Source organism: Ranitomeya variabilis, chromosome 3 (assembly GCF_051348905.1).
Source record: "Ranitomeya variabilis isolate aRanVar5 chromosome 3, aRanVar5.hap1, whole genome shotgun sequence".
NCBI lineage: Eukaryota > Metazoa > Chordata > Amphibia > Anura > Dendrobatidae > Ranitomeya > Ranitomeya variabilis.
The window spans coordinates 248806345-248829205 of NC_135234.1; the positions used below are offsets into that span (position 1 = coordinate 248806345).

At 41.3% G+C, this 22861-nt stretch overlaps 1 protein-coding gene across 2 annotated transcripts in view; it reads right to left on the minus strand.

Moving 5' to 3' along the window:
• LOC143815762 (uncharacterized) overlaps window positions 1-22861 on the minus strand; it is a 785716-nt gene that overhangs the window by 363312 nt on the left and 399543 nt on the right. For both annotated transcript variants that reach the window (XM_077295356.1, XM_077295355.1), the window contains exons 24-27: window positions 14801-14884; window positions 10527-10757; window positions 8383-8536; window positions 5960-5993 (exon numbers count right to left, since the gene is read on the minus strand). In XM_077295356.1, the coding sequence (XP_077151471.1) occupies window positions 5960-5993; window positions 8383-8536; window positions 10527-10757; window positions 14801-14884 (503 nt within the window). The remainder of the gene's footprint in view (window positions 1-5959; window positions 5994-8382; window positions 8537-10526; window positions 10758-14800; window positions 14885-22861) is intronic.

A 22861-nucleotide genomic window follows, 5' to 3' on the forward strand; every position in this document is an offset into this window, starting at 1 on the left:
GTAGACAGCAAAGGCTGGGATGGACTATAGGTCAACAGGCAAGGAAATTGGTGAGAAGCCAACAACTTTTGGCACAATTATTAGAAAATGGAAGAAACACAAGATGACTGTCAATCTTACTTGGCATGGGGCTCCATGCAAGATCTCGCCTTGTGGGGTAAAGATGATTCTGAGAATGGTCAGGAATCATCCCAGAACTACTACATGAAGAGAGCTATTACCACAGTCTCAAACATTGCCATTAGTAACACACTACGCCACAGTGGATTACATTTCTGCAGAGAATGCAAGGTCTCCCTGCTCACGACAGCACATGTCTAGGCCAGTTTGAAGTTCACCAATGACCATCTGGATGATCCAGATGTGGTATGGGGGAAGGTCATGTGGTCAGATAAGACCAAAATGGAACTTTTTGGCATCAACTCCACTCGCCATGTTTGGAGGAAGAAGAAGGATGAGTACAACCCCAAGAACACAGTCCCAACCGTGAATCATGATGGTGGAAACTTACTTTGGGGGTGTTTTTCTCTAAAGGGGATAGAACGACTGCACCGTATTGAAGGGAGTAAGGAGGAAGTCATGTATCGCAAGATTTTGGCGAAGAACCTCCTTCGATCAGTAAGAGCATTGAAGATGGGTTGTGGCTGGTTCTTCCAGCATGACAATAACCTGAAACACACACTCAGGGCAACTAAGGAGTGGCTCCGTAGGAAGCATTTCAAGGTCCTGGAGTGGCCTAGCCAGTCTCCAGACCTGCACACAATAGAAAATCTTTGGAGAGCGCGTAAATTCAATGTTGCCCAGCAACAGCTCTGAAAGCAGAAAGGTACGTAGAAGATTTGTATGGAGGAGTGGGAAAAAACTTCAGGAAACGTCTGACCTCTGTAATTGCAAACAAAGGTTTCTGTACCAAATATTAAGTTCTGTTTTTCTATTGTTATCAAATACTTACGTCATGCAATAAAATGCAAATTAATTATCTAAAAATCATACAATATGATTTTCTGGATTTTTTAAAGATTTTGTCTCTTACTGTTGAAGTGTACCTAAGATAAAAATTATGGACCTCTCCATTCTTTGTAGGTGGGAAAAGTTGCAAAATCGGCAGTGTATCAAATACTTATTTCCCCCACTGTATGTCACACTGATGTCACAAGTAACTTGATCTGCAACTAAGTGAATATATGACATAATTCCTGATATAAATTAATGGCAGCAGCTCTCTAAATTTCTGCCACTCTAAATTTATCTAGAGAGGCTCACACAAGTATAGTAAAGTGTGTTAAAACCTAATCTAACCGTTAAAAGGAACCTGTCAGCAGGATTGTGCACAGTAACCTTCAAACAATGTCAGGTTGGCACCGTTATACTGATTAAAATGATACCTTGGTTGATGAAGTCTTGTGTTTATTGTTTAATCTTTATTTTCAATTTTGAGTTAATGAGATTCTCTTGCTGCTGGGCGGCCTGTGGGGGTCTTCATGTAATGCTCTGATTAGATATTCTTAATGCAGTCTGCTGACAGGTCATGTTCCCTCTGTGAAGTGCCCCCTACTTTACATAAACAATATATGTATCATATTTTTCAGACTATAAGACCCTTTTTCCACTAAAAATGTGGAGGAAAATGGAGAGTGCGTCTTATAGTCTAGATGTCTCGAATCTGGCTGTGGTGAGGAGGTGGGGGAGTGGCGGAGCAGCGGGTCACAGGAGGCAGGAGTCAGCTGCTGCTGCTAACTCCTGTGCCCGCTGCTTAAGAGAAATTAATATTCACTCCATTCCATGCCTATGAACATGGAAAGGAGTGAATATTAATTTCTCTTTCACAGCGAGCACAGTGTAATCAGTAGCAGCCGGCTTCTTGCAGTTGCCGGGCTTTCAAGTGTGTCGGCTAATTAAGGCAATAAATATACATTGCATTCCTCTCCCATAGGCATGGAATGCAATGAATATTCCTTCCCTTTAGTAGCAGCATACATGAAAGCCCGGCAGCTGCAAGAATCCGGCGGCTGTAGCTAACACTGTGCTCGCTAAAGAGCAATGAATACTCACTGCGCTCCACGCACATAGTCCCGACATGGAGAAAAGTGAGTATTCTGGCAGCTGTCCTCGGCAGCTTGTAGGCAGCACATGGCGTCACTGCCATGAGCTGCTCACAGGCATAAAGCAGCTGCTGGCACTGGAGCAGGACACTGAGGGCGCGCAGGGAAGGTAATTATGTTTTTATTTTTTTCTGCTGGGAGCCAATCATACCAGGATGGGAAAAGGGACCAATCTTACCAGGATAAGGATGCGGCCCTGCATACCAGGATAAGGAGTTGGGCCAATCATATCATAATAACAATGTGGCCATGCATACCAGGATAAGTTTGGGGCCATGCATACCAGGATGGGGAAGGGGTCAATCATACAGGATAAGGATGGGGTCATGCATACCAGGATAAGGATGAGGTCAATCATACCAGGATAAAGATGGGGCCATGCATACCAGGATAAAGATGGGGCCATGCATACCAGGATAAGAATGGGGCCAATCATTCCAGGATAAGGATGGGGCCATGCATACCAGGACAGAGATGGGATACCTGTATACCAGGATAGGGATTGGGGCCATGCATACCAGGATGGAGATGTGGTCCCTGCATACCAGAATAGGGATTGGGGCCAATCATACCAGGATAATGATGGGGCCATGCATACCAGGATGGGGGCCGTGCATACCAGGATGGGGGTCAATCATACCAGGATAAGGAAGGGGCCATATATACCAGGATGGGGATGGGGCCAATCATACCAGGATAAGGATGGGGCCATGTATACCAGAATAGAGATGGGGTCCCTGTATACCAGGATAGGGATTGTGGCCATGCATATCAGAACAGAGATGGGGGCCCTGATTACCAGGATAGGGATTGGGGCCATGCATACCAGGATGAGGATGGGTCCCTGCATACCAGGATGGAGATGGTGGCCAATCATACCAGGATAAGGATGGGGCCATGAATACCAGGACAGAGATAGGGGCCCTGCATACCAGGATGGGGATGAGTGGGCCATGCATACTAGGATAGAGATGGGTGCCCTGCATACCAGGATAGGGATAAGGGAGCCATGCATACCAGGATGGGGGATATTAAGTATAGAATTAAGCACATTTTTTGTTTCATTTTTTTTTTAATTCCCTCCTCTGAAACCAGCGTGCGTCTTATAGTCCGGTGCATCTTATAGTCAGAAAAATACGGTACATGCTGAAAAAAAAAAACATTCTGCAGGCAGGGATCATAATCACATGTTAACTGCGTTAATAATGATAATCTACTATATAATTGTCTAAGAGTCACTTCCGTCTTTCTGTCCTTCTGTCTGTCTGTCACGGATATTCATTGGTCGCGGCCTCTGTCTGTCATGGAATTCCAAGTCGCTGATTGGTCATAGAAAAACGCCCACAACCAATCAGCGACAGAGGCGGCCGGGACCACGGGCGCTGTTGGGCCTACCACGCCAAAAAACCGGGAACTAAATTGCGGGTCGTGGCCAGCCAGTACAGGCCCGGCCAGAAGCGCTGCAAAGGCGGCAGAGTCACCGTGAGGAAGGCGGAGCCAGGCCTGGCCAGAAGAGCTGCAAAGGGGGCAGAGTCACCGTGAGGAAGGCGGAGCCGGCCGGGACCATGGGCGCTGTTGGGCCTACCGCCACCAAAAGCCGGGGACTAAATTTGAGGCCGCGGTCAGTGATGACAGCCGCGGTTATTGATGGCGGCTGCGACAGCAGGAAACAGTGCAGCACATGCGGCGGTGACAGCTGCGGATGGAAGGTGAGTATATACTACGTGGGCTGTGCTATATACTCTATGGCTGTGCTATATACTACATCGCTGTGCAATATACTATGTGGCTGTGGTATATATTACGTGGCTGTGCTATATACTACGTGGCTGTGCCATAAACTACGTGGCTGGGCAATATACTACGTGACTGGGCAATATACTACATGGCTGGGCAATATACTACGTGGACATGCATATTCTAGAATACCCGATGCGTTAGAATCGGGCCACCATCTAGTTAATAATAATTAACACTGTGTTAGGCTTTATTCACACATCAGTGTTTTTGATCAGTATTTTATCAGTATTTATATGCCAAAGTAAGGAGTGTCTCCAAAACACAGAAGAGGTTGTAATTTCCCTATTATCATTTTTCTCCACAAACTCCATTTCTGGTTTTGGCATGCAAATACTGATGTGTGAATAAGCCCTGAATGTGCTTGAGGTTATCCTGATAGTATTAAAAAAAAAATATTTTGGAAAGTCGCAGCTATCAGTGTATATGGAGGTGATCCAATAGCTGTTATTGCGCAAGTACCGGCAGCGCCATCTTGCTAGAGAAGAAAAAAAAATGTCCTCCTCCAAGATGACGCTGCCTTCGCCTGCGCAATAACAGCTATTGGATCCCCTTTATATGAACCGATAGCTGCAACTGCGCAGGCACGGCGGGCACAATATCCAAATGGATTTTTTAGGATTATAGACAGAATCCCATTTTTTAGGGTTATAGACACAAGCCCCATTGGAGCCACTGTCCAGTGTCATGTGGCTAAAATGTGATGCGTACCTGGCCTAAGACTATATTGACTGTAGTGTTGTTCAATCCTCTTAATGAAGTGACTGCTGGAAGAAGATGCACCTAATTCATTTAGCGGCGCACACCACTTAATGAGTTAGTCACATCTTACAACTGGCATGCTCATGCACCAGAAGATGAAGTTACAGAGCAGGATTCGCTGCACCCTGTCTGTGCTCTTCCCATTTTGACAAAGCTGGCCAGGACTGGTGGGAGTTGAGTAAAAACTTATCAACATTTCAAGGTGATTTACACCATAATTTTTGAGTAACACTTTGATGAGTCGGACCCTTGGCGTTCCTTTCCAAACACAGCATGTTATAAATGTGTTTTTTTGTGATTTTCCTTTTGAATAGGGAAAACTTGCACGAGAAATGCTTTATTATTATCCCAATTGAAAAACACCCATGAAAAACAACAAAGAATACTTTATATAAAGCACATAAAAATGATGGTGCTTTTACAGTTAATGTTCCTACAATAATCATTTGTTGCATTTTTGGTGCATGTTTGTGTGCACAAGAAATGCAGTAAATTGCAAAGTTGCCCACTATTGTTTTTTAATGCTGAAAAATTAACCTACAGTATGTTTATGAACTCCGCAGCATGTCTTTTTCTCTTGCAGTAAATATCAGGTTTTCTTGCAGATTTTTCACCTTGACATGAATGAAATGCGTAAAATCCACAAATAAAAACTAAGTATGCATTTTTAATGCATTTACTCAGCGGAAACAGAGCAAAAATGCATTTAATCCACACAATTTTATCAAAATCAGGTTACTAAGCAAGCAGGAAGTGTTCAAATCAAAGAATTTGTTAGATAAAAAATGACATACCAAAAAGAGCTGAAAACTTCAGCCGAAAAAATGTGATAAAAATGCATGTAAGAAAAACTCACTAAAAGACAGAATACAAGTGGATTGGCCTAAGAAAACAAAACAGTGTCTAGCTTTAATTTGTGGTGTTTTGGGGTCCCAAAAGACAAAGAACTGTGTGATGGAGGCCTTATACTGCCTTATTTTTGAATATGTAAGGGTCTGATAACACTTCTATTGTTAGGGTCTGTCAGGCTTACCAAGGTTTGTGTTGGCACTCTGCACTGTTATTCCTATTATCAAAAGTTCTTTAACCCAAGTATATATTTACATTTGATGGCAAAATATCTGGAAATTGTTACACCTGTTTTTTTTTTTAAATTGAGATAAAAATGTGTGAATGAATGAGCCGTAAGAGAATAATGAAGTTGATTTTATGTAACCAGACACATAGAATCAGATCAGTACCCAGGTCAATGATGTCGTATCACATAAATAAGTAGCTTTATTGGGGTCACCACTTACCTGAAAGACTGGCCGATAATTCTTCAGTACAATTCTTAAATGAGAAGAGGGATATGGTTAGATTTACCATCCATATGTAGTTTCATTTACTTGTTCAGATTCATTTATTTGAGCTGTGTGCAAGTTATGGAGTTATTACAAAATATGATATACAATGGGAGTGTGTGGGGCTGGATTCTCCGAGTGGCACATTCTATGCAGGGGCACAATTTTAGGTCGATATAATTCAGGATGGCAGGACTAGCTCCTCGTAATACTTTACTGAGTGGCTGGCAAGCACCATTTCTTAACACCACAAAAAGAAAAACCCTCTAAAATATACCTTTTATTAATATAGTTAAAATGTCGGTTCGAGGTGACAGTATTAGGACTCACATATATCCACAAAGCGTCAAATGACTAAATGTAGTTATTTAGGGGGGGAGGGAAACTATTTTTGCCCTAGTAGGTCCTAGATGATTCCCTATCTGACTGCGGAGGTTGGCACCCTAATTGTTGACGATATGGCGCCCCGCTCAATGTCGGTATCCCTAGAGTCCCTATAACACCCTAACATACCAAAAGAAAAGGACACACAAAAAAACACACACAAATAGCCGAAAAGATACCCCTAGTGGGGAGACATTAATGTCTCAAAACGTGTAAGAGGCTTATCTCGTAATATCCAAAATATTGAGTGTGCTGTCAATAAATGGCAGGGTCAGTGCCCACACTGAGATTGTTAATTAAATAGTCCCCACCTCACAGTATTGTGCCTAAAAAAACGTATATAATATTCAAAAAGAGCCCTAATTAAGGTCTCTATTAGATTATTGTCAAAATCGTGTATCTACTAAGCTAAATAGCACCTATTAGTTTTTAGCAGATCATCACAGTATACATTCAAAAGGAATGTGTTACATAATCAACTTCTTGTATCCAAGACTCTTTTTTGTATTTAGTAGATATAGTAATTCACATAGTAGTTTGTAAGTATAAACCATATAAAAAAAATTGCAATGTACTTTATATTCAGACCAAGTATGTCTTATTTCACGCAGATAGGCACAACCTGATTTTCTCATATGGTGGGCATACCATAGAGATCACTATGATACACATCCAAACTTGATATGTGGGCATAAATATGCTGTTTCTGGGAGCCAGTTAGTCCCTTTCGTAAATAAGTTAGTTCAAAGTAGCCCATAGTTTGTCCCAAAAGAAAGTGTCATAATTTCAGGCATTGCAATGACAGCAAAATAACAACAGCACCCCAAGGTCACGATGCACCTCAAACCCACAAGTATCAACCGGTCACATAAAGAATTACTGGATACTGTGCAAAAGATAATGGTTCAGAATAATACTGTCATGCTCAATAGCACTTAAGAAATGAAGCCATAATACATATCAGCCATCGGTTAAGCACGGTTAAGCAAAAAATTGATTTGGAAACCCTATACATTTTTCTTTTGAGGTTTTTGTCAAGCACCATTTGTCCAGTCAGTGCCCGGTACCAAGCAAGCGCTGGCTTAATTCAGAATAAAGAAGCGCACTCACTGCCCACTGCAATACTTATGCAGAGCACAGCAATGCAGAAGACTTTGTCATTGGCCACGGCACTCTGCATAGGCAGCGACTAACATGACCAAGTGCTCAATATGAATATACTTGGATGATACTGGATGATAGCGTGTGCAGGTCGCAGTGAATAAAGACTGTGGGCTTTATTCATTATTTGGCTTTTTTTTTAAAGTCACTTTTCTTTTTTGTCTTGTATCCCTTTTGCACGTGGTTCAAGAAGTTTGTGCAAAATAGATAATGCACTTTATTTTTGTTTTTAACTTTTTTTGCAACTTAGCGCGATTTTCTACTAAAATTATGAAAAATTTCTGCAAAAATTACAGATGTAAATAAAAATAAAACTTCCGGGGGACTGGAGTATTTTTGCTAAAAAATTGTGAAAGTTTAAAAAAAAATTACAAGTGATGAATCAGATGAAAATATTTGAAAACCCCAAATCTATCCACAATGAAGTACATAAAAAAACAACAACCATAGACATAAAATTAATAGGTATAAATTTAAAGAATAAGGTAGGGTTCAGGAACCATGTTGGTAATCTTTGGCAGCTGAAATACACCACTATGGAACGTCTCCTATCTGCAGATTAGTAGACTCAGCATGCAGTCATATCTGCGTCTCACTACAAAGATAATTGGGTCTATCGATCAGAAAGGCACCAGGGATGCCGAAAATTAGGAGGAGCTCTTATCCAGCATTCCATGGACTACCGACATGACTGATGGACTGGGGTCCTACACAAATAAAAATTTGATGTTCCACTCAACCCTTTTATTCTTTAGGTAAATACATTTGGTTTTTGACAACCATTTTTAAATCATAAAATGTTTAATGTAACTTTTTCATTTATTTTTACTTACCAAACTGCAATCTCTGGTACAAACGGTTACATCACAAAAAATGAACAAATCTTCATATCCTTGAAACTGAAATAAGCGAAATTTGAAGAGTGCCTCTGTAGGGTTACCATTTGATATAATATTTGCCAAATTCTTAGCATTGCTTGTTGGACAGCTGTATAATAAAGACAGAAGTATATGCTGAAGTTAGGAACACTCACAAGAAGCTTACATTCAGATATATGCAGATTGTTTAGCATAAAAGATGCTCAGATTTAGAAAACAGAATGAAGAACAAAATAGACAATGGGCCCGATTCATCATTTGCTGTTTTTTGCCTTTCTTTTTAATCTGGTGGAATTCATTGATGTCTTTAAGGCAAAGTTCTTCAAAAGGGCACATATGGTTCATGAATTTGGTGCAAAATCAAAATTGCTCTTTATTTCCTTTTGCCGTTTTTTCGACTTTTAGAACATAAGGTAGCACATATTTTAAAATGTCACATATTAGTCTTCAGCTGCAACAAAAGGAATGTCTGCTATAAACTTTACTCCAGATGAGCATTGCAGTTAGATGTGTCAAAATATGTGGTCGCTGCACTAATACACCCAGAAGTGCAGCCAGCGGTGTCAGAAGAAAGGAGACAGGGAGGAGAATGCATGCGGATGCATACAAGCCGGCAGCATTCAGACAGTGCTTGCTCAGAAAAGTGAGAACGAAGGGACCCAATATGCAAATGAGGAGGTTTAATGATGCAATAACCTCCTTCCCACACCAATGGTACAACCAAACCCTCCTCATTTGCATATAAATTAAAAGTTATTTTCTTAGGCACTGCACCAGTTACAGTACCAGTCGGACACCCCATGTAAAAAATATATATATTTTTTTTTACTATGGGTCTAAAAATTAACAGGCCCATTGCTAACTACCTGCCAGTTATAAAAGGAGACCGCTCAGAGCAGTCACGGCCCACTTCTACCAGTGATTCTACTGCTCACATCAGCAGAGCAGCTCTCCCTCTTCCTGGCTGCTCTGTTGATGGGGCATGACTGCCAACATCATGCTGATTGACAGCCGTCTCACTGCAATTAGATCAAGAGCACAGCCAAAGCAAAAAAGAAGGAACTTAAGAACTTCCCCCAAAAAATTCTGCAATGTTAATGTTGAATTTTTTGGGAATTTTTTCGTTTCTTCTCTTTTTTCTGTAGATGTGATTTTGATTTTGCTTCAGTGTAGGGACTTGCAAGACAATGAGGATCCTTGGTTTTCAGGTTCCGACTGAAGGATCCGAATGTGGTGGCTAATCGGACATGTTGGTGCACAAAATGCCAAAGGATAGGGGATATTAGGGAGAAGTCTAGGAGGCTGTTGGGTGATGAATGAATAAGTGTGGGGGAGAGAAGGAGGTTTTGGGGGAACTTGAGATTACGTGAGGGAAGATTTAAGGAGATTAGTTCAGAGATATATGGAGGAGAAAGGTCATGGATGGCTTTGTCTGTATTATTAGTAGTTTGAACTGGATACGCTGGGGATTTGGGAGCCAATGGAGAGATTTGCAAAGAGGGGAAGCAGAGAAGTAGCGAGGAGAGAGATGAATCATATGATTTGTGATTCATATTTGTGATTCAAATGCTGTAGATTGAAGGATTTCTCTATGTGAAAGGGCAAGTCATGAAGACGATAAAAAAAAAAAAAAACTTTTCCTTTGAAAATCTCCTTGATGTCCCTAAAGTTGGCAAGTTTGACTAAGAGCTTAAACGCCCATGTGCTTTCTGTATGCAGAACTGATAAGTATACATACAGCACACTGACCAATGCAAGTTAATATGGCGGTCACATTGATGTTTTTATTCACAAACCGAAATCACAGCATGCACTATTTTGATCCATAATCCAGATCAGACTTACTCATTTTTCACAGATACTTTAAAATTATAAAAATGAAAACAGTTTTTCCACCTTTATTATTCATTAAATTGGCAATGTAAAAAACGTATGCAATGCGAAAGTACAAATTGGATACATCGATGTAAAAAATGAGTACACTGATGTCATACATATCACAATACAGATGAATAATTGTCATTTTTCTCTGTATGAAAAAAAGATGATTTAGGTGAAAGCAGCCTTAAAAACGTGTGAAAATATAGATAAAATCTTACCCATTGGTCACAAACTCTATGCTGTTGGAGTCACTGCGATTATTGGTAGGAGCGGCAAAACACCGTAGTACCTTTAATGAAAATACACTTGCTTCTAAATATGGGGCAATGGCTGCTAGATAAATGTCTGTTCCCACATATAAAGTACTATCCGTTGTTATAGGCTGTGTAAATGAATTATCCATGAAAGCCATCATCATAACATCTAGAGAGCCTGTTACATTGTTTTTGCTGTACAAAAGAAATATAAGGTGTAAATGTGTAAGTGCTTCTTTATATAAAAAATAAATTTTGCTACTAAACAGTTTACATGAGAAATGCCATAATGCTCCTAGATATGATTCAACAATTTTAAAATTGTTGCTAATAATAATAATTATATTATACACTGCTTAACATAGAAACTGCAATGCCAAGGTGGAAAAGTCAAGGGATTATGGAAATCATAGGATCAATAAATATGTTAATGATATGTAGATGAAAAACAAATGGTAACAACATTTTCAAAACATCTTGATTTTTATTTCAAATGCATTTATTTAGTATGTACTAAGTATGAGCGCCACATGCAGACATACCTGCACTTGCATATATTGGCATTATGTCAATGAGGTTATTAATGCTTGCCTGAAGAAAGTTCTGCCAAGAGGAATGCACTTGGGCTAGATTGGAGGCAAATACAGAGATACTTCAAGCAATAGTAACATGTAGCATGTAGCATAAGGAACATACAGCCTGCTGTTGAGATGAAAAATGTCTCCTGGGACACTTTGGAGAAATGTCCTTACTACTTCTTGTATGCCCAAATCTATGTAAAACCAAGCTGTTAGTACAGCTGGAAGGAAGACTAGAGGAGTACGGCTATCAAACTTTATGTAACTCCACACCATAATTCTGGAAGTAGTACCAGTGTGATTTTTCCCTCATGAAGGCCTCCTCATGGAGTTGACCACGTGGTCTCCAGACCAATCTCTTGCTATCATTGCATCCAAGACAAAAGTGGGACTTATCGCTCAATAGGAAAGACCTCCACTCTGTCCTCTATTAGCATCTTGCTATGTATCATGATAGCCTTTGATAGCAGTGGAGTGAGGTAAATAAAGATGCCTTCATAAGGGAACGTCAAGTTGGTCCTACTCCCATGATTATCGTCTGGGGTGGCACAATGTACGGCAGCTGAAATCCTATAGTTTTCATTCCAGATACAATAATAGCAAGCATTACATTGATTTGGTTGTGGTTCCAGGCTGCATGTTGCTCGTGCTACTGTGAGCAGCCTGCTTGGCCTAAACGCACTATCATGGCCTGCAGCATCTCCAATGAAGGAATTCATTGGAGAAAAAATATATATTTTTTTATTGGAAACACTTATGTTTATAATAAAAATTTCACTTCACTATGTATTGTTATTTGATTGTGAATATACACTATTATACACCATTATTTGATTTATTAGTTTTTTTATTGTATTTATAACTTTTTGCACATTTTTTGTTTACACCTATATTAATATGTATTGGTGTTTATTTATTTTATATAGAAGATTATATGGGTATTTATTATTAATATACATGAGATAGTCACAAATGATTTATTATGTTTTTAATGTATTTATTTATTTTTTATCAAAAGAATTTTTGTGTCCACACCCTCTTTTGTGTCACATATGGCCGCTTTAATGATACGTGTATCATCTACCTCCTCTAATCATACTTGATCGTGTGTTCTGTTATGTCCTCCTATGCCCTTCTTTTTGCCATCACTTCTAATGGCCGCTCTGGTGTTATGCGCTTGGTCTGCCTTCCCTGCACGCGTACTTTGTCACGTGCCCTGCCTGTGATGTTGCGGATGGTGCGACTGCGCCCTCTAGTGACGTTGCTGCAGGACCAGTGACGGGATGGCGTGCTTTGCGGCGGTGAATCAATCGCCGATTAGTACACATGTGGGTGAGAATCATGTTATTGGTTATATCTAATTATGTGGAGCTATATATACCTGGCTGTAGCCCTCATTTCCCATCACTCCCTGACGAAGCAACGTGTGAAACGCGCGTTGGAGTATGGGGTAGCAGCAGCACCATGTGGGAAATGAATCTCGGTTAGTATATGGATGTGCTTATTTAGTTCCAGTTACTCTCCTATTAGGGATTACTATAGGTGATTTATTTATGTGCACTTTATAATATATTCTGGGGTCATATGTACCCTGTTACTTATGTACGTCACACTATACTACTTGGATTATGATATATATTTATAAGCACTTTATAAATTTATTATGAGATTGTAAATATGAAATGTATGCTTCCCTATTTACGGTAGTTGGATTTGTATAGCATCATATGCTATTTTGGCAATTTGTTCAGATTATGGGTGGTGCTCTGTTCCCCTTGTTTTTTAGATTTGTCGTATATGTTTTTAATTACCTTGTGTGTTAAATTGGATTGGTGTCCTTAAATAAATTTATTTATATCTTGAATATATTTGTTTTTGTTATTATTTTGTTTTTTCATTTTTTACATATATTTATTCAAGTGGTTTTTCTTTGGTATATTATGTGGTTGTCTGCTTGAATTCTATTGGATTATGTGATAGGTTCTTTTGTGCTCCTATTTTTTTTGGTTTAAAGCATCTCCAGTCCTGTCTTCCATCGAGCACATCTAAAATGCCATTGATTGGCAATTGCAAAGGAAGCTGCCAGCAGTGGATCTTGATGATTTGCGTGCCCAAGTGAATTTAGCAAGGCAGACTATTCCTCTAACTTAATTGATAGCAAGACAAGATATGTACAGCTATATATTTCTGAGTGTGTCATTCATACTCAATACAGAAAAAATTGAGATGATTGAAAATTTTGCTTCCATGTTTTAATAATTTGCATATCATTAACATATCTCTTGATCTCATCATTTCCATTATTCCATGACTCATTCTTCGTGATGTTACAATTCCAATGTTGATGACAATACATTATACATAGTATTAATAATAAAGCAACCAAAAATTGTAGTAGCAATCTTAAACTTCCTAAAACAATGTCACAAATTATTATTTGATAGCTGAAGTTTTGAAAAAAACATTTTTTTTAATCTGACAAAAATGGACGACACATGGATTGCCAAATCTAAACATGGATCAAATACTATCCAGCACACTTACAAAAAAATGGGCATTTTTCATGGCTGTTACTAGGGATGAGTGAATAGCTTTGGATAACTCCTTATTCAAATAGCTATAGCACTTACCGAATAGTTGCATCGGGAACCTGGATACCTGGAGCGCTTCCAATAATCAGCTGATTGGCTCCGCAGCTGCCTGTGTCGCGGCTGTGTGACAGTCACCAACACAAGCATGGAGATCCCAACAAACAGGCCATCCCTGCATGTGTGGTCACTGTCACACAGCCGCGACACATGCAGCTGCGGAGCTGATCAGCTGATTATTGGGAGCACTCCAGGTATCCGGGAGCCCGAGGCAGCTATTCGGAAAGTGCTATAGCTATTTGGATAAGGAGTTATCCAAAGCTATTAGCTCACCCTAGTGATTAAGCTTACATCAGTGGCTATGTCAGAGTTTATATTTAAAACCCTGGAAAATGGGATTCAGGGGTATGCGCTGACAGGCCTTTGACTGTAATGATGGAGAAAGAGTCATGGTATGCTCGGACATAACTTACACGTCATGGTGCCCACCTTCAATAAGCAGATACGGTTGCAAATGATGTCCAACAAATCAGTGACTCAATCTGCATCTATCAGCGCATGAGCCCAAATCTTAATTTCCAGTGCTTTTTGGAGCCACTGACATGAAATATAATATACCAATATGTTCATGACCTTAGTAGTCTCCATTACTACATCACTGCAGGGTGTGTCCACCAGTGTTTAAAATGATTCAGGGTATGTTCTCACTAAGTGGTCGGTGTGTATTTTCCGGTTGTCCCATGGGTATATAACATGAGGATGCGTCTTTAGAAAAAAATGGGGTTTTATTGTGGTGTTTTTTTCCGTTTTTTTTTTTTGGTGATAAAACTTTTTTTATAACTGAAATTCAGTAGGAAATTATGACACGCAGGATACACGCTGAATTTGTATATGTTAATGTAACTTTCTCGTAAAAAAGCATTTTATATATATATATATATATATTTCTTTTTTTTACCTAATACCAAGCCACTCTCAAGATAATTTGGATCATCATATTAAATATCTGTAAAATTGTTCATGATGAATCAGAAATGCTCTTAATTACCATTACATGTGTAGGAAAACTTACCAGCAGGTTGTGTTGGTGCAGATATCTGCCATCTGTGTGATCTGAACTGTTGTAGCAGTAGTAGTAAGAGTAGCTGTAGTTGTGCTGTTAAAAACAAAGTTAGACGGCATGCTAAATACATAAGCTTTTATAGCGAATCTGTCACCTACGTCATGCTGTCCTACTGTAAGGCCTGCTGATTTCACCCCTTAACACATTAATTTCAGTGGGTATTTTAGACTTCAGAACACAGTACTATTTAGTAAAAAATGAACACCCACAGAACTCTGTAAAATTTAAAGTTCTTGTTCTTGGAACATGATGATGACTCAATAAGTTGTTTTAAAAAAGTGTTTTTCTTGTGGAACAACAGTAATAAAAATATATATCGTATATACTAGAGTAGAAGCCGACCCAAGTATAAGCCGAGACCCCTAATTTTGCCACAAAAAACTGGGAAAACGTATTGCCTCGAGCATAAGCCTAGGGTGGGAAATGCAGCAGCTAATGGTGAATTTCAAAAATAAAAATAGATACCAATAAAAGTAAAATTAATTGAGACATCAGTAGGTTAAGTGTTTTTGAATATCCATATTGAATCAGGAGCCCCATATAATGCTCCATACAGTTCATGATGGGCCCCATAAGATGCTCCATATTAAAATATGCCCCATAAAATGCTACATAAAGGTTAATGATGGCCCCATAAGATGTTCCATAGTATATTATGCCCCATATAATGCTGCACAAAGGTTGATGGCCCCATAAGATGCTCCATAGAATATTATGCCCCATATAATCCTGCACAAAGGTTGATGGCCCCATAAGATGCTCCATAGATTATGCTAAACCAGCATAGTCAGCTTCTCTATAAAACTTAACTTTTAATTTAAATAATATTTAAAAGACAATTGGCAACAAAAAATAAAGTGCTCATAAACACCAGTGCATGTAATAAAATGGTACAGCCTCACCCAATTGTTGATTCCTGGTTCACAAGGTTGGACCCAGATTAGTGAGAACGAAATAATGAGAGAACACGGGGAAGGGGGGGGGGGGGGGGGTGGGTGAGAATTCTCGGGGTCTGACTTCCCTGTCGTGCCCACTGTAGGAGACTCCTGCCCTGACAAGGGCAGTACCCAAGTGTAAATCTACTTCATGGTGCCCATGGTAAATATAGCCTCCCTGGGTGATATGTGTATTCTTCCCAACGCATTTCCTCCCCTGTTCACTGGGTTCATCAGGGGAAGCAATCCAGGTTCTATAAAGTCTCCTGCAGTGGCAGGCTAGACCTCTCTATGTGTTTAGTGCCTCTATCTGAGGGTACACAATCTCTCCATAGATTATGCCCCATATAATGCTGCACAAGGATTGATGGCCCCATAAGATGCTCCATAGATTATGCCCCATATAATGCTGCACAAAGGTTGATGGCCCATATAAGATGCTCCATAGATTATGCCTCATATAATCTACTATATAATTGTCTAAGGGTCACTTCCATCTTTCTGTCTGTCCTTCTGTCTGTCTGTCTTTCTTTCTTTCTGTCACGGATATTCATTGGTCGCGGCCTCTGTCTGTCATGGAATCCAAGTCGTTGATTGGTCTCGCCAGCTGCCTGTCATGGCTGCCGCGACCAATCATCGACGGCCACAGTCTAATTAGTCCCTCCCTACTCCCCTGCAGTCAGTGCCCGGCGCCCGCTCCATACTCCCCGCAGTCACGGCTCACACAGGTTTAGTGCCAGCGGTAACGGACAGCGTTATGCCGCTGGTAACTCACTCCGTTACCGCCGCTATTAACCCTGTGTGACCAAGTTTTTACTATTGATGCTGCCTATGCAGCCTCAATAGTAAAAACATCTAATGTTAAAAATAATTAAAAAAATAAAAAATCATTATATACGCACCTCGGGCCACCTTTCCCGCTCCTCGCGACGCTCCGGTGACCGCTCCATGCAAGCGGCAGGTTCCGGTGCTAAGGATGGTGTGCGACAAGGACCTGCCATGACATCACGGTCATGTGACCACGATGTCATCACACCCTGGGACCGGAAGCTGCTGCCTGCACCGCACACAGGCGACAGAACTACAAGGGTACCCTCGGAAGGTGAGTATATGTTTATTTTTTATTTTTTAACCTGTGACATACGTGGCTGGGCAATATACTACGTAGCTGGGCAATATACTATATGACTGGCCAATATACTACGTGGCTGGGCAATATACTACGTGGCCCTGTGCTGTATACTATGTCGCTGTGCAATATACTATGTGGCTCTGTGCTGTATACTACGTCACTGGGCAATATACTACGTGGCTCTATGCTGTATACTACGTCGCTGTGCAATATACTACATGGCTCTGTGCTGTATACTACATAGCTGGGCAATATACTATGTGACTGGCCAATATACTACGTGGCTGGGCAATATACTACGTGGCTCTGTGCTGTATACTATGTCGCTGTGCAATATACTACGTGGCTCTGTGCTGTATACTACGTAACTGGGCAATATACTATGTGGCTGGGCAATATACTATGTGGGTTGTGCAGTGTACTACTTGGGCTGTGCAATATACTACGTGGACATGCATATTCTAGAATACCCGATGCGTTAGAATCGGGCCACCATCTAGTTCTGCATAAAGGTTGATGGCCCCATAAGATGCTCCATAGCATATTATGCCCCATATGCTGCTGCGATAAAAAAAAATGACATACTCACCTCTCGTCACTCAGGCCCTCGGCACTTGCGATATTCACCTGTCCCCGTTCGACCGCCATGCGCCACTGTGTCTTCCGGGTCTCTGGCTCTGACTGTTCAGGCAGAGGGTGGCGCACACTAACATGTCATCGCGTCCTCTGACCTGAACGTCATAGCCAGAGGATGTGGAAGACGGAGTCTGGCAGTGGAACGGGGACAGGTGAATATCGCATGGCTCACCCTCCCCGTCATACTCAACTGCTCCTGGCATGGTCCCTGCTTCTCCAGTGCGATGATCTCTGGAGCTAGCAGCTTGTTCCTATGTTCAGCGGTCACATGGTACCGCTCATTAAAGTAATGAATATGCGCTCCACCCCTATGGGAGTGGAGTTGCATCCATATTCATTACTTTAATGAGCGGTACCACGTGACCGCTGAACACAGGAACAAGCTGCGGCATCAGAGACCATCTGAGAAGCAGGGACCGCGCTGGGAGCAGGTGAGTATAATGTGACAGCCGCCGCTCCTCCTCCCCTGCCAACCCCCTGGGACAATGACACGAGTATAAGCCAAGAGGGGCACTTTTAGCCTAAAAAAGGGCTGAAAATCTCAGCTTATACTCGAGTATGTACGGTAATTAGGCATCAGTGTCATCATATTGTGCATTCTAAAAAAAACTGTAGCATATGTTTACAAAATTGGCATCAGTGAAAACTACAGCTTGCTCCACAAAAACAAGTTCTCATAGTACTTTATGGAAGAACAAAATGTTATGGGTTTCAAATTATAGTGAGCCAACCAATTTTTTTAAACGAGATTTTATCTGCAGAATAAAGTTAATGCGCCAACTATATTCATGAGCATTCTGTGAAAAAAAATAAAATTTGCATTTGTGTCCATGAGCTGCAAGTTACACTATTGTATGCCACTTTGTGTGATTTTACAATTACTCATTGTGATCTCACGTCACAGCTCTGATGTTGCACATTAGATCAGGGGGCATTGCTTGATTCTTGATCCTTATGTAAACTAACCTCCTAACAAATCCTCATCTCTGACAGTCTGCTTGTTTGATGCCCCCTCACTCCTTCTGCTATCAAATACTATCATGGCTGATATGACACATAAAAGCTGTGAAGGAAAACAGGACCAGCATGTGTAGGGTCATGGATCATTCTGTGCTTCATTCCTGCGTCTTAACTCCTGCTTTGTGACCCCTCTTGACACCCTTCTCAATTTTCTTGGGCTCTTACATAGATTACATGTGACATGTCAACAGGGCCGGTTTTAGACAAAGTGATGTCCTGGGCAATTGTTTAAAGTGGGGCTCCAAATGCTAACATATTGCATCATCACCCAAATTTTTCGGCTGTATTTACATGCATAGAGTTAAGGCCGTTAAACGAGCATGATCAATAATATTGAAGTCATTCAACGCTTGTTCCTTAGCTTCTTTAGACCGCTTGAGGAAGAATGATGTGCACAGAATGATCATTAGTAGATCAACCTGTCCCCATAAAGTATCATATCATATCAGCAGCATATATGTAGTTTACACCGGCGATGTGCTGCTAAGAACAATAATTTTTGTTCCGGCATAAACAATCCAATAACTTGATGAATAGGCAGCATTTTGCTCGTTTAGTATAATGCACACTGTGGCTCCCCAGAGGTCCGGTCGCCACGGAGGTACTGCACCTCATCCAGAGGTGTAGAACTCCGCTCTAGGGTAAGGAGGAGGCACTACTCAGGACTCACACACTTGCATTCAACATCACATCACCTTAGCCTGGCAAGTTGGGTAGACCCTAGAGAATGGGGTGGGATCTCACTCAGGCAAGAAGGGTGGTGACAGTTTGAGGGGAGTGAGTCTGTGGGGAGAAGGCGAGGAGAGTAGACATGAGAGACTGTGAGAGGAAGTAGATGGAGTGAGAAATTCAGAAATGAGCTCCCAGAGAGAGGGAGCTAGAGAAAGGTGAAGCTACAGAAAGAAGAGAGAAGGGATCTTAGGGGCACGGGTAGTGAGGAATCCACCCGTGGGGCCTGCATCCACGCTGACCATCAGCAGGTGGAGGGACCAGGTCACAATGGGGAACTGGCCCCCAAGACTATTGGAGAACTGCAAGGCTCAGCTAGCAAACCGGAGGCTGTGGTATCTGTATGTGCCACAGCCACATCCACACACATTCGCTTAAAAAGGCAGCCACATAAGACCAAGGGGACTAGAGAGACGTCATCCCACAAGATCCTACGCTGCTGGCTTCCATATAGTATAATGCACACCGCATAATTCTACATATAATTTAATGTACTCCTCATAGTCCTTCAAATAGTATAATGCACTCCTCAAAGTCCTTCCTCAATATAGTATAATGCACACCATAGTCCTCCATATAGTATAATGCACACCATAGTCCTCCATATAGCACAATGCACACCATAATACTCCATATAGTACAATGTGCGCCATAGTCCTCCATATAGTACAATGCACACCATAGTCCTCCATATAGTTCAATGCGCACCACATTACTCCATAAAGTAAAATGCACACCATAGTCCTGCATATAGTACATTGTACACCATAGTCTTCCATATAGCACAATGCACACCATAGTTCTCCATATAGTACAATGTGCACCATAGTCCTCCATGTAGTATAATAAGTACTATAGTCCTCCATATAGTGCAATGCACACTATAGTAATCTAGTAATCCATGCAGTACAATGCACACCATAGTCCTCCATATAGTACAAAGCACACCATAGTCCTCCATATAGAACAAAGCACACCATAGTCCTTCATATAGTAAAATGAACACCATCGCTCTCCTTATAGTACAATGCACACCATATTCCTCTATATAGTACAATGCACACCATAGTCCTCCATATAGTACAATGCACACCATAGTCCTCCATATAGAACAATGCACACCATAGTCCTCAATATAGTACAATGCAAACCATAGTCCTCCATATAGTACAATGCATACCATAGTCTTTCATATAGAACAATGCACACCATAGTCCTCCATATAGTAAAATGAACACTATCGTTCTCCATATAGTACAATGCACACCACAGTTCTCTATATAGTACAATGTGCACCATAGTTCTCCATATAGTATAATGTGCACCATAGTCCTCCATATAGTGCAATGAGCACCATAGACCTACATATAGTACAATGTGCACCATAGTCCTCCATGTAAGTACAATGCACACAATAGTCCTCTATGCTAGGGTTGGCGGAACGCACCGAGTATATATATATATATATATATATATATATATATATATATATATATATATATATTGAGTAGTAGGTGTGTTTGCAACCCGGGATCCACCGTGCAGGAGAGAACCTGCTGCTGGTAAAAGACAGTACTATATGGCGGTATAAATGAACTCTGTTACTTCACAGATTCGCTTGAGAAAGAGAATGCTGGGCCCTGTTAACCTCACAGAGGAACAGCTACCTAATAGAGCCGACAGTGATCATGCAGTCAGCATAGCACACACAAAACTCCTCACCGGAGGTGCCGGTATTCTAGGGGTTTATTTCAGCCAAACCCTGAATCCACATACAAAAACTCCTCACCGGAGGTGCTGGTATTCTAGGGGCTTATTTCAACCGAATCCTGACCACATGCAAGCATGACCACACTGGCGCTAAGCTCATAACTTAGGTTAATACTAGCGCATGGCTGTGCGGCTATGTGAACCTTTTATAGCTGCAGAAACTTCAGGACCTTCCTAGAGGACCAATGGGAGCTGCTACAGTACCTGAGCAACTTCAGGACCTTCCTAGAGGACCAATGGGAGCTGCTGCAGTACCTGAGCATGTGACCCCCGACCTCCAATGAGAGGTCTTACCCTGGGCATGCTCAGAAGGGGAAAAGCAGGACTTAGTCCCAGAGACGTCTGCTCGCCGCTGACCAGTACTGGCTACAATGGCTGAGTCTGGAAAGGCAGCAGCAATCATCCGCACCGTATCAGGCAGGGCCAGATGCTGGGACTGACGTCTCCACTGAGCAGGCTCCACTGCGGCTGGAGAAGAATGGGAGACCGCAGCGGAGATGGTTTAAGATTCCCCCTGTGCAGAGGCGGGAACTCGACCCCTAACACTCTATATAGTACAATGCACACTATAGTCCTCCATATAGTACAATGCACACCATAGTCCTCCATATAGAACAATGCACAGCATAGTCCTCCAGATAGTAAAATGAACATCATTGTTCTCCATATAGTACAATGCCCACCACAGTCCTCCATATAGTACAATGCACACCACATTCCTCCATATAGAACAATGCACACCTGTTGTGAATTTGGATTCTGGGCTCCCCCGGTGGCCGCTTGTGGAATTGGACTTGTCATCCTCTTTCCTGTTTCACCTGGTTCCATCAGTAGTGGGTGTCGCTATTTAAGCTCATTTCTCTGGTGGTTTCTTGCCGGTCAACAATGTTATCTGATGCCTCTCAGTGCTTGTTCCTGCTTCTGACAACTACTAGATAAGTTGGACTTTTGTCCATGTTTCGTTTTGCCTATTTGTTCCAGTTCACAGCTGAAGTTTTGTTACTGTGTCTGGAAAGCTCTCGTTGATCAGGGATTGCTACTCTGGCGTTATGAGTTAATGCCAGAGTTTAAGGTAATCTCTGGATGGTGTTTTGTTAGTGTTTTTCTGCTGACCATGAAAGTATACTATCTGTCTTCTGCTATCTAGTAAGCGGACCTCAAATTTGCTAAGACTATTTTCCTGCTGCGTTTGTTGTTTCATCTGAACTCACCGTCATTATATGTGGGGGGCTACTGTCTTCTTTGGAATATTTCTCTAGAGGTGAGCCAGGTCTTATATTTCCCTCTGCTAGCTATTTAGGTCTTAGGCCAGAGCTGGGCATCTAGCAATAAATAGGAAATGCTACCTGGCTATTTCTAGTTGCGCGGCAGGCTTAGTTCATGGTCAGTATAGTTCCATCTTCCGAGAGCTTGTCCCTCTATAGGCTTGCTATGATCTCTGCCTGCAGAGATCATGACAGTTTGACCGGCCCATAAAGTGTTAAAAACCCAGGTTGAGAAAGGAGAGTTATAAGAAGTCTGCTGGAATTTTTTTTTTTTTTTTTTTTCCTCCAGTTTGCCTTGCTGCAGTCTTTTTTCTCTCTCTCCTCCTAATCTCTGTATGGCTCTGTGTGCACCTGACAATAATGGATCTTCAGAGTGTAACTGCGGGTTTGAATAATCTCATCACGAAAGTACAAAATTTACAAGATTTTGTGGTACATGCTCCAGTATCTGAGCCGAGAATTCCTTTGCCGGAGTTCTTCACAGGGAATAGAGCTAGCTTCCAGAATTTTCGAAATAATTGTA